Genomic DNA, 13,770 nt, shown 5'->3' with positions numbered 1-13,770 from the left:
TATGACTCGCTTTGGGAAAGGGGAGAGCTCGTAAATTCGGGGGCAGCTCGTATTACGAGCCAATTTGAGTTGGCCAAAGATGCAGTGTCAGTACCGGCAGTGTTTTCAACTTGGGTTGAGCAGTGTATGGAAATGAGGCATCAAGGTCTCAGAGTTTTCTAACATCCCGATTCATCCTTTGTACTTCGTACATTTGGCCTCAATTTCGTGATCACAATTGCAAAGCACTCGTACCTGTCGATGAGAACGGTTTCCACAAAGATGAGACAATTTCAATTGGTAGAACAAACTCTTCCAAGGAAGAAACTAGAACGACACTCGGTAGAGCGTATACCTCCGCCAGGCTGAACAGTTTATGTTTTGTTTCCCCAATGATGGGCCAAATCTGGATCCAGACCTGAACCAAAATCTAATCGGCTTGTTCTTGTCACTGAACCAACTCCTCCACCGAGTTTTGGCATAACTCATCCACAATTTTTGAAATATCATGTTATAATATAGTTTTTAGCCCTAATCTCTCAATGGTGAAGATTCACTTATAAATTCTCAGATCCAGATCTTCACCAAAATCTCATCAATTTCTTCTCGTCACACACCCAACATACAGACAAACAGAGAGACAGGCGTGAAAAAATGACTTCCATCCATCTTCGGTGGCGGAGGTAATTATGAATCGTTGCATCAGTTTAACACCTGGAACCACTTGATTACTACTCCATTCCACCACAAACCAGTGTCAAAAACAAAGCTTTATGAACTTTTCACCCCCACCATGAGAAAGGGACACTACCTGCAAATCTCTCTTGAATTCTTCCCTGCCTGTGTTTAGTTTCCTGCCTCGCCTTAGTGCTTCCCTTTGTGCATTATCAAACCCATGGCCATAGATTGGAAGGAAACTTTTATGTCATCTTACATCGGGTCCGTCACGAATTTGTTCCCGTTGTGTTTGTGTTCAATTGGTAACCCTGTATGTTATGCCTGGTGTTGGCTTAATGGTTAGGGTGGCGGGCTTTCGATCCTGCTCAGCTGTTGAATTAATACCAGGTGGGGTTAACTCGGCCTGTCATCCTTCTGAGGTCGGCAAAATGAGTGCCAGCATGCCGGTATACTGTGTCGGAGTGGCGACCTGTCCAGGATTGAGCCCAATAGCCAAGGAGACTGCTGAAGCAGCACCAACGCTCTGCACAGAGTAAGGTCCCAAACTCCTCCTCCTCTCCTGTATGTTGCTCTCAACTATTGTTGTGTAAATGTGTTATTATTACCACCGTTATTATTAAACTATTTGTTGTTGCAGTGGGTGTAGCATTCTTGTTCTGTCATTTTGGTTGAAAGCACTGCTCGGCGGCTTCAAATTTCACTCATAATATCACTCGATCAATCTTGAGGCCTCCGATACAGTATTGAGGGAGGTGGCAGAGTAGACACGCGTGATGTCAGCGGATATCTTTAGCAGCTCATTGGTCATTGGTGTAAGGACAGGTACCGGAGGATTGGAGAGTAGGAAATGTAACACGGTTATTTAATAAAGGATCCAGAGAAGAATTGGGGTATAGACCTGTTAGTTTGACTTCAGTTGTCGGGCTAGTGTTGGAGACATTAATTTAGGAATGGACAGGGATTCATTTCAGTTATTTCATACTAATTAAAGTTTGAACCTTATGGTCAACCACAAACCTATGGTCAACGCTAATTACACCTTCCACTTTGAAAATACAGTGTTGTCATATGACCATGATAGGTGTGGCCGAGGGAGGTTAGAGGTATGACCAGGAAGAGGTTAGAGGTGTCGAGGTGGGGGAAGGGTAGGTTTAAACTGGAATTAAATACGAGCCTAGAAACATGAGGGATGGAGGGACGTGGATATTGGTAGCAACATCAGGGCATGATGGCACTCGTGGCCTCCTGCGTCAAAGTTTCATGGATATCCTTGTATTACAAATACAACAAAGGCTCCAAGAATACACACCAAAGGAGTTTAGAGCCATCTATATAAGATGTATGTTTGAAAATGGAGAGGTGGGATTAAATTATGAAAAATAAAACTGAAATAGCAAATTGGATGGAGGAGAAAAGGAAAAGGAGGTTGAGTGCAGAGAGGAGGAGTCCTTGCTGACCGCGATTTGATTCCAAAATCATCCCGCTGGTTGCATCCTGAGTGCGATGCAGCAAGATGCTGTTGATGCAGTGCCTCCGGAACATGAGTGCAAGACTTTGGAATATTCTCGGGGACCGGCAAACACTGGCCAACTTTTGGCAAAAAATAATGCTCAATTCTTAACATCTATCTGACAGATGGTGTACTTAGTGATGCAACACCAGGCCTGTGAAACCCCAATCCCACAGCTTATAGTTGGGACCAGAATCGAACCCAGACTAGACAGCTCAGAGGTAAGTTTGGAATCTCTGAGCTGTCCTGTCATATTGCAATGGAAGTAAAAAAAGGTAAGGAAAATTGGGAGGTTTGAGGCAGACAAAGTTGTGGGTGTGGGGTCCAACTTCTGCCCAATTTGAATTAATGAACTGATCGACCCTGAAGGCAACTTTATAATGACACACAAGTGTTAAAGGAAATGCATATCATCAACCATCCTTCTGTAATCTCATCATAATCATAACAAACCTGACAATGCAGATGTAAAGTTTGACATATACTCCCACTACCTCCTCAAATACCACTCAATCAAACTGAACCCTCGTCTACACATTACAGCCTAAAGACTTATGGAAAGCCATGAGTATGTTCAAATACGAAAAAGTCCTCCCTTTGAAAAGCAAAATGGAATGATATCTATACGAATAAATGTCAATGTGTGTGTGTGTGTGTGTGTGTGTGTGTGTGTGTGTGTGTGTGTGTGTGTGTGTGTGTGTGTGTGTGTGTGTGTGTGTGTGTGTGTGTGTGTGTGTGTGTGTGTGTGTGTGTGTGTGTGTGTGTGTGTGTGTGTGTGTGAGTGTGTGTGTGTGTGTGTGTTGGTTTTTATCTCCATATGCTAGTTTCAGAAGGTGGAATGGATCCCTCCCAGGTCTTGAAGTATTGACCATCGTGTGTGTGTGTGAGAGTGAGTGAGTGAGTGAGTGAGTGAGTGAGTGAGTGAGTGAGTGAGTGAGTGAGTGAGTGAGTGAGTGAGTGAGTGAGTGAGTGAGTGAGTGAGTGAGTGAGTGAGTGAGTGAGTGAGTGAGTGAGCTGTTGACTGGTATCTATATATGTGAGTTTCAGAATGTGGAATGGAGTCCTCTCAGGATGAGCTCAAAGTATCCACCTTCATTTCAGTAAGGGGGTCACGATTCACGGACCAAGGTGTGACGTTTTCTGTTTTCAAAGTTTTGTGCTGAGGGCTCTCTTCAGGATTGTTACTGAGCCCAGAACAGCTTCCAACTGTAGTTTGTTTGAGGTAATATTCCCAGGGATGGTTTTTAATATCTCTGTGAGATTCTTCTTCATCATTCCTGGAGTTCAAACCATCACTGGTACAACTTTGGCATTGTTCAGCTTCCAGGATCTTTTAAATTCATTCTTGAGGTCTTGGTAATTGGTCATTTTCTTGATTTCTGCATCATTTAGTCCAAAATCACTGGTATCAACACCACAATTAGCAATGCCTTCTTCTCTCTATTTTTTGTACCAAAGTATGATATCTGGTCGCAACATTTTGTTTTTGATGCATGCACTCGATGAGATAATTAGGTCGTACGTGAGCAGCAGGTGCTTCCATGTTTTCAGTAATTACTTTTGCTTCATGTTCCCACAAATTTTGTGGAACTGGAATATTAAAGTTTGCAGATTTGCCAGCAGATTACATCATCAACTCTGTTGTGTCATTGTGTGTACAACTGTTCTGACACGTTTTTATTTTGGGGGGGGGGGGGGGGTGTCATTAAACATCACATGTCATTCTTTTTTCTAATCCCACCTCCACCCCTCACCCCTCTTTTTTTTTTTTCTTCCTCCCCCCCCCCCCCCGACACCACTCTGTCTGTCCCCTCCTCGCTTCCCCTCCCAATAAAATGCAGCACTCTCCTCCCTCACATCCATCCATCCATCTCTCTCTCTCTCTCTCTCTCTCTCTCTCTCTCTCTCTCTCTCTCTCTCTCTCTCTCTCTCTCTCTCTCTCTCTCTCTCTCTCTCTCTCTCTCTCTCTCTCTCTCTCTCTCTCTCTCTCTCTCTCTCTCTCTCTCTCTCTCTCTCTCTCTCTCTCTCTCTCTCTCTCTCTCTCTCTCTCTCTCTCTCTCTCTCACCCACCCCCTCCTCACACCCCTCCCTCCTGCAGTTTATAGCAACATTTGGTGAGGTGTCGCTCTCCACACATCTCCCACCCCCCTTTCTCGCCCTCCCCTTCCCCTCCTGGCTCCCCATTCTTCATCCTCTTTGCCTCACTCTTTCTCCACCCCCCCTCCACCACCCTCTTATTGTCCCTATCAGCAAAGCAACAGGTTGTATTTGCTGGTAAAACATTAAATAAGCCACAATTTCAACTGATGTTACCTCTTCGAGGAAATGGAGGAAACTACAATAAAACACCCATACCCACTCTCTCTACTGTCATCCTGAGCATCAATACATCAGACATTACCCCACCACCCACACATTCCTCCCAACACCTCCACTCATCATGTACACCGTAAGGACTCCACTCATGATTCACACTCAAAGACTCAGAACAAACCAACAGCAAGTCACTCACATGTGGGACTCAGAGCAGATGTAGGCATAACCATACATAAGACATTGGAGTCGTAAATGGCAGAGATAATGAATGAGAGGTGAGTAAAAGGATATGAATTTTATACAAATAAAAAACAAAACCTAAACTGATACATTAAAAAGCTGGGCAGATAAAACAAGGAGAAGGCAATCAATAGGAGAGGACAATTCTGTTACAGTGACACTGCCAAACAAGTACTCACAAGGTAGGTTTCATTAAAAAAAAGCATAATCCTGGTGCTGGCTTAGTGGTTAGGGTGGCGGCTTGGGATCCTAGGGTCCTGAGTTCAAGCCCCGTTGGCCACTGAATTAAAATACAGCAGGAGGTTGACTCAGCCTGTCATCCTTCCGAGGTCGGCAAAATGAGCACCGGTGTACTGGTAAGGGGGACAATGCATCAGCGGCATAGCCGTGTCCCAACCAATGATGCAACCAGCAGCCACAGGCTGCACTCGATAGAGAGAGATAGAGAAAGTATTTGATGCTCAAACAGGCCAAGCCCAGGGCTGCTGCTCGTTGCAAATAAATTGATGTTGAAAAGTATATTTGAATACCCTGTGCTCAAAACCACAGATATATTTATTTTACTGAAGAGACATTGCAACTAAATGTGTTTAATCAGCTTACTTTATCCTTGTCATCGCAGATGTCTCCGAGACGGTCATCGGGATCCAGGATTCCACCATCTCCGTGTTCCAAATGGTGCACCACGACAGGACAGCCTGCCTCCTGCAACATAACGACCCATTACTGTCTTATGGGAGGTTTTTGTAGAGAGAGATATAAATAGAGATATCGAGATACATCAAGATATCTGTCCGCAAATGTACCAACGACAACAACTGCAAACGGAAAGGAACACGCAAAAATATGAGTTTGAAGCATATACATATCAGTCATGAACACAGGTTAAGGCTCAGTAAGAAAAATCAGCTTAAAATGTTTACTATGAGTATATGACACCACATAACATGAATGGTGCCAGGAAGTAAATGAAAGCAGAATGCCTCATTTGCAGAGTCCCACACATCATCAAGGTTGTCAGAATGGAAATTAACCAATCAATGGAAAGAAGACTGAGACAGGATACAACCTCAAACAATGTACTTTTTATCAATCTTCAAATAGCTCTCACACAAAGTTTCCCAAAGTCAAAGTCACCTGTTAAAGGGGACAGCCTCAATCCTGCATCTCAAGCATCATAAGAAGAAGATATTTCATCTTACTTTCCCTTGGAACATTTGCTTCGAGGTGATAGTTTTGGTGCAATTATTTGCTTTTAAAAGACACTTTCCTTTTGGGGAAAGCAGCATATATCACTCACCTGAGGAATGGCACAACCTTATGTCCTTCGAAAGGAGCAACTGGTGAAGCGATGCATGAACCCAGCATTCCTTGGGTTGCTGGATGAAAGCTTCTGGGCCTCAAATCGCTCGTTTGTCACATAACTCCTCGATGTAATCATAATGACTGGCTTTACTCATTAATTTTTAACCAGTAGAATGAGAAAATAACTTTACAAGCTCACAGATCAGGTAAATATTAAAAATTTTAAAGTACATTGTCCATTGTTAGAAAAACCAAACATATCTCAGAATTTTTCTGTAGTTACATATTATTTTATTTATTAAACTGAAGCTCATAGAGGACTTTTTGCATGAATGTATCATAGAGAGGCCAAATACAAAAATAGATTTCAGAGTGCATTTACATTAATTACAAGGGCATGAGTAGATATCAGTGTACATTTACATAAGGCGATATCAGTGTACATTTTTTTTCGTGTATTCCAATAATTTCTCGATTAGTTATGCGCATTTATAGATAAACACAAAGGCCCAAGTTATGATCGTTTTCATATTAGATGGTGCATAAATTTGGGTAACATCAGAGTTAGCTGGTATGCCCCGAAGCAGGAAGTAAATTATTTTTTTGCACGTTTTTTTTCGTGTATTCTCAAAATTTCTCGATTAGTGATGCGCATTTATAGATAAACACAATGCCCCAAGTTATGATCGTTTTCATATTAGACGGTGTATAAATTTGGGTAATATCAGAGTAAGCTGGTATGCTCTGAAGCAGGAAGTAAATTTTTTTTGCATGTTTTTTTTTTCCTCCCCTTTCCTCTTCTCTTTGTGTTTTTCCTTGCGATGACATTGGGAAAAGGCAAAATACGTTGGCGCTAATTGAATAATTAGCCATTAAAAATAAATTGCGAATAATCGTAACTGCCATATGCGAACTTCCGGGCAGTGAGGACTTCACTTCCGGATAGTGACAATTACTGTATTCTTTCTCGATTTCTGTACTTTCTCGATTTCTTTCTCGATTTTCTAAAAGCCAATACCCCAATCCAGTCAGTGACAATTACTGTATTCTTTCTCGATTTTTTTTCTTGATTTATCGACTAACTGTATTCTTTCCTTCTTGATTTCTGTACTTTCTCGATTTTCTTAAACACAATGCCCCAATCCAATCGAGAGCGAAGGAACGGCCTGTGTGGTTGTTTCTGGCATGCGGTTCGAAAGTTTTTTTTTTTGCATGTACAGCCACGCACGTACGGGCACGTGAGAGCGAAGGAATGGCCTGTGTGGTTGTTTCTGGAATGCGGTTTGAAAGTCTTTTGTTTTGTTTGCACCTACGGGCACGCAACTACGAGCATGCACAAGTTACAAGAATGTTCGTAAATATCAGTGTGCATTGTGTTTAATGCACACTGAAACAAAACAAAACATTAATTATAAGGATGTTAGTCAATATCAGTGTGCACTTACATTAATTACAAGGACATTAGTCGATATCAGTGTACATTTACATTAATTACAAGGACATTAGTCGATATCAGTGTGCATTTACGTTAATTATAAGGACATTAGTAAATATCAGTGTGCATTTACATTAATTACAAGGACATTAGTCGATATCAGTGTGCATTTACATTAATTTACAAGGACATTAGTCAATATCAGCGTGCATTTACATAAATTAGAAGTACATTTGTCGATATCAGTGTATATTTACATTAATGATGAGGACATAAGTCGATATCAGTGTGCATTTACATTAATTATTAGGACACCAGTACGTGCCAGTACGTGCGTGCCCGTACGTGCGTGGCCATACGTGCAAAAAAAACCTAAAAAAAAAAACAACTTTCAAACCACGTTCCAGAAACAACAACCACACAGGCCCTTCCTTTGCTCTCGAGTGCCCGTATGTGCGTGGCCATACGTGCATGGCCGTACGTGAAAACCCCCCCCCCTCCCAAAAAACTTTCAAACAACCACACAGGCCGTTCCTTCGCTCTCGTAAACGACGACAACATTGGGGCATTGTGTTTATCTATAAATGCGCATAAGAAATCAAGAAATTATTAGAATACGGTAAGTCATTACTATCCGGAAGTAGTACGTTCCCGTACGGAATGTTCACATCATTCCATGAATTATCGCTTGCATTGAAGTAACAACTGCTGTGATACTTACACACACAGAGTTAATTTAAATCCAAATTAAAATAAAGTTTATCTCCCTGTCTTTGCTTGCCATGACATTTGATGCCATTGACCATTGCCACTCCTACGCCACGGTAACTAAATGGCACCCTGTCCCCATCGGCCACGCCTACGCAGCAATGTGTCCTGTCATTGGTTGGTAAATAAATGGCCATAACTTTGGAAGCACTTGTCCGATTAATATCAAACCTTGAAAAGGCAAATACTCAGGTCCCCAGCAATATACCTGGCAAGTTTCAATTAGATCGGACCAGTGGTTGTCGAGAAACAGCAGTCTCTCTCTCACACACACACACACACACACACACACACACACACACACACACACACACACACACACACACACACACACACACACACACACACACACACACACACACACACACACACACACACACACACACACACACACACCTGGAATTATAGATGGATGAGTGGATATCAGTGTACATTTACATTAATTACAAGGGCATTAGTCGATATCAGTGTGCATTTACATTAATTACAAGCATATTCGTCAATATCCGTGTACATTTACATTAATTACAAGGAGATTAGTCGATATCAGTGTACATTTACATTAATTACAAGGACATTAGTCGATACCAGTGTACATTTAAATTAATTTCAAGGACATCAGTTGATATCAGTGTACATTTACATTAATTACAAGGACATTAGTAGATATCACTGTGCATTTACATTAATTACAAGGATATTAGTCGATATCAGTGTGCATTTACATTAATTATAAGGACATTAGTAGATATCAGTGAACATTTACATTAATTACAAGGACATTAGTCCATAGCAGTGTGCATAAACATTAATTACAAGTACATGAGTCAATAACAGTCTACATTTGCATTCATTACAAGGCCATTAGTCGCTATCAGTGTACATTTATATTAATTACAAGGACATTAGTCGCTATCAGTGTGCATGAACATTAATTACAAGGACATGAGTCAATATCAGTGGACATTTACATTAATTACGAGGATATTAATCGATATCAGTGTGCATTTACATTAACTACAAGGACATGAGTCAACATCAGTGTGCATTTACATTAATTATAAGGACATTAGTAGATATCAGTGTGCATGAACATTAATTACAAGAGCATTGGTCGATATCAGTGTACATTTACATTAATTCCAATGATATTAGTGGATATCAGTGGACATTTACATGATTTATCAGGACATCAGGAAATGCTGTGTATATTTACATTAATTATAAGGACGTTTGCAAATATCAGTGTACATTTACATTAATTACAAGGATATTAGTGGATATCAGTATACATTTTCATTAATTATAAGGACATCAGTAAATAGTGTGTACATTTACATTAGTTATAAGGACGTTAGTAAATATCACTGTTTATTTACATGAATTACAAGGATATTAGTAGACATCCGTTTACATTCACATTGATTATAAGGACATCAGTAAATAGTGTGTTCATTTACATTAATTATAAGGACGTTAGTAAATATCAGTGTTCATCTTATATATTATTTCCGAGTTTGTGGTTTCCTGTCACGCTATCTTCGACTTTGTTCTGCGCTCGAGTAACGTGATATTCGGCTTACATTATCTCAAACACCATATGAGGTGCATGGTACAAAAAAAGTCAATAAAATGGTTCTGAAACAGTGAAATCGTATTCCACTTACTGCATAAAAGTAAAATTACTACTGATACTCTGCATCAGTTCCTTTCTCAAACACACCCACCCCAACATGTCGCGCAGAGCGCGGGTTATGCTAGTTTACATTAATTACAAGGATATTAGAAGATATCAGTTTACATTTATATTAATTATAAGGACATCAGTAAATAGTGTGTACATTTACATTAATTAGAAGAACGTCAGTAAATATCAGTGTGCATTTACATTAATTACAACAGCATTAGTAGATATCAATGTGCATTTACATTAATTATGAGGACATTAGTCAATATCAGTGTACTTTTACATTAATTACAAGGACATCAGTCAACATCAGTGTACATTTACATTGATTCCAAGGATATTAGTGGATATCAGTGTACATTTACATTAATTACACTGAACAACAAATTTCAAAATTTTTTTTTTACTGGAGATGTGTAAAGTGATCAAGACTAATTTTGATACGCTGATTTCAAAAATCATAACCGTTTTGCTGTATCAGGTCAGGATTTTCAGGAACAGAAATATTCCCATTGCCTAGAAGTCAGGATTTCAATGAAATTTACATACGTCTTTAACATGTCTATTTCATACAATTGTTGTTAACTTGTGTTATATTTCTTTCTTTCAGATAAAGATGAGTAGGCGTTCCTGTACCAATCATCCTGACAACTTCTGTTATGTCTGTGGTCGGTATACCAAAAAAGATCAACAGCGAAGTATATCTACAGCAGTGAAAATGAAGGCCGCCTACTTTCACTATTTTGGGTGTAAGGTGGGGGACCAAGAACAGAGCTGGGCACCACACATCTGCTGCACAAGCTGTCACACAACCTTGACTCAGTGGTTGGTGGGCAAGCGTGCGAGCATGCCATTTGCGGTGCCCATGATATGGCGTGAGCCGCAGAATCATCATGATTGTTATTTCTGCTGCACAAGCATCGCCGGCTTCAACAAGAAGAATAAAGGTCACATCAAGTACGCTGACTGCATCTCTGCTCGTAAACCTGTGCCTCATGATGACGAGAACCCCGTTCCAACACCTCCAGCTGATCAGAACATAGCTGTAAGCAGTGGTGAAGAGGATGGTGATGATGAACCTTTTGAACCCGACACTCAAGAATCACACCTTCTGAACCAGGGAGACTTAAATGATCTTGTAAGAGATCTCTCGCTGTCAAAGGCGAAGGCAGAGCTGCTTGGATCAAGGCTGCAGCAGTGGAATCTACTTGAACCTAACACCAAGATATCCTTGTTCAGAGCACGTCACAGAGACATGGCTGAGTTCTTTGAGATGGAAGACACGATGACATTCTGCAGTGACATCAACGGTCTGTTGAAAGAACTTGGGTGTGATCACGATCCTGCAGACTGGCGCCTCTTCATCGACTCGGGAAGAACAGCTTGAAGGCTGTTTTGCTCCACAATGGCAACGAGAAACCATCAGTCCCACTGGCTCACGCGTTCGGCATGACAGAGACCTATGAGACTATGCGGCAGCTGCTTGATTCCATCAAGTACAATGACTTCAACTGGCACATCTGCGGAGACTTGAAAGTGGTGGCGCTGTTGTTAGGGCTGCAGTCAGGCTACACGAAATACATGTGCTTCCTTTGTCTCTGGGATAGCAGAGACGACAAGAATCACTGGACGAAGAAAGATAGGGAAGAGCGAAAAGAGCATGTACCTGGTCGACACAACGTGAAGCATGTCGCCCTTGTCGACCCAGCCAAGGTTTTCCTTCCACCACTCTACATAAAGCTCGGCTTGATGAAAAGTTTTGTACGGGCAATGGATCTGAATGGGCGTGGGTTTTTATACCTCAAGGAAAAGTTTGGCAACACCTTGTCGGAGGCCAAGATCAAGGCTGGTGTCTTTGTTGGACCGCAAATCCGACAGATTATGAAGGACGAAACTTTTCCGACAACTCTAAACCCCAAAGAGCTGGCACCGTGGAGGAGCTTCAAAGCTGTGACGGACAACTTCTTGGGGAACGAGCGCGCGGACAACTATGAAGAAATAGTGCAGCAGCTGCTGGAGTCCTTCAGGAAACTTGGCTCCAGGATGTCCCTGAAAATCCATTTCCTAGACCAGCACCTGAACTTCTTCCCTGACAACTTGGGAGCAGTCTCGGACGAGCACGGCGAGCGATTCCACCAAGAGATTTCACTCATGGAGACGCGTTACCAAGGGCGGCACAACCCGAACATGATGGGCGATTTCTGCTGGTTCCTGCATCGTGAAACTGACACAGAGCAGCACAAACGCAAAGCCAAATGCCTAAAGCATTTTTAATTACATTCTAGTGGAGTTTTTCTGTAATTTCTATAATTTTGAAGCATTCATGATGAAATAAATGAATAAATGAATTTTTGTAAATTTCATTGAAATCCTGACTTCTAGGCAATGGGAATATTTCTGTTACTGAAAATCCTGACGTGATACAGCAAAACGGTTATGATTTTTGAAATCAGCGTACCCAAATTAGTCTAAATCACTTTACACATCTCCAGTAAAAAATTTTTGTTGTTCAGTGTTATAAGGACATCAGTAAATGGTGTGTAAATTTACATTAACTATAAGGATGTTAGTAAATATCAGTGTACATTTACATTAATTACAAGGATATTAGAGAATATCAGTGTACATTTACATTAATTATAAGGACATCAGTAAATAGTGTGTACATTTACATTAATAATAAGGATGTTAGTAAATATCAGTGTAAATTTACATGAATTACAAGGATATTAGTTGATATCAGTTTACATTTACATTCATTATAAGGACATCAGTAAATAGTGTGTACATTTACATTAATTAGAAGAACGTCAGTAAATATCAGTGTGCATTTACATTAATTACAATAGCATTAGTCGATATCAATGTGAATTTGCATTAATTATGAGGACATTAGTCAATATCAGTGTACATTTACATTAATTACAAGATCAGTGTACATTTACATTGATTCCAAGGATATGAGTGGATATCAGTGTACATTTACATTAATTATAAGGACATCAGAAAATAGTGTACATTTACATTAATTAGAAGAATGTCAGTAAATATCAGTGTGCATTTACTTTAATTACAAGACCATTGTTGATATCAATGTGCATTTACATTAATTCTGAGGACATTAGTCAATATCAGTGTACATTTACATTAATTACAAGGACATCAGTCGACATCAGTGTACATTTACATTGATTCCAAGGATATTAGTGGATATCAGTGTACATTTACATTAATTACAAGGATATTAGTGGATATCAGTGTACATTTACATTAATTACAAGGATATTAGTGGATATCAGTGTACATTTACATGAATTATAATAAGGACATCAGTTAATAGTGTGTACATTTACATTAATTATAAGGACGTTAATAAATATCAGTATACATTTACATTAATTGCAAGGATATTAGTAGATATCAGTTTGCATTTACATTAATTAGAAGAACGTCAGTAAATATCAGTGTGCCTCCTTCCTCCTTCTTCTTTCAGCTGCTCCCATTAGGGGTCGCCACAGCGGATCATCCGTATGATCCGCATAGTGATTTGACACATGTTTTAGGCCGGATGCCCTTCCTGACGCAACCCTGGTCGCCTCTTACGACACAGGGATATGGTACACCTATTTTAACCGGGGTATACACCGGCCCATTACACTAGTACTCATTTCGCCGACATCAGAAGGATGACAGGCTGAGTCAACCCCCTGGTGTTTTAATTCAGTGGTCCAACGGGGCTTGGACTCAGGACCTTTTGGATCCCAAGCCGCTGCCCTAACCACTGCGCCAACACCAGGCTTCTCAGTAAATATCAGTGTGCATTTACATTAATTACAAGAGCATTAGTAGATA

The 13,770-nt window shown here is 40.5% G+C and overlaps 1 protein-coding gene across 6 annotated transcripts in view; it reads right to left on the bottom strand.

The window, feature by feature from the left end:
- The window catches only part of LOC147030323 (partitioning defective 3 homolog B-like), a 178,696-nt gene that overhangs the window by 130,340 nt on the left and 34,586 nt on the right, over window positions 1–13,770 (bottom strand). For all 6 annotated transcript variants that reach the window (XR_015056311.1, XM_085874248.1, XM_085874247.1 and 3 more), the window contains one exon: window positions 5,327–5,428. Coding sequence is in view for 4 of the 6 variants with exons in the window: in XM_085874248.1 (XP_085730374.1) it covers window positions 5,327–5,428 (102 nt within the window). In the remaining 2 variants the exon portion in view is untranslated. Of the gene's footprint in view, window positions 1–5,326; window positions 5,429–13,770 lie in introns of those variants that run through there.

This window comes from Eptatretus burgeri, chromosome 3, assembly GCF_056783735.1.
Source record: "Eptatretus burgeri isolate ZD-2024b chromosome 3, Ebu_testis_v1, whole genome shotgun sequence".
Lineage (NCBI taxonomy): Eukaryota > Metazoa > Chordata > Myxini > Myxiniformes > Myxinidae > Eptatretus > Eptatretus burgeri.
Note: the sequence above shows the minus strand (reverse complement) of the source record. Positions and strands in the feature narration are given on the sequence as shown.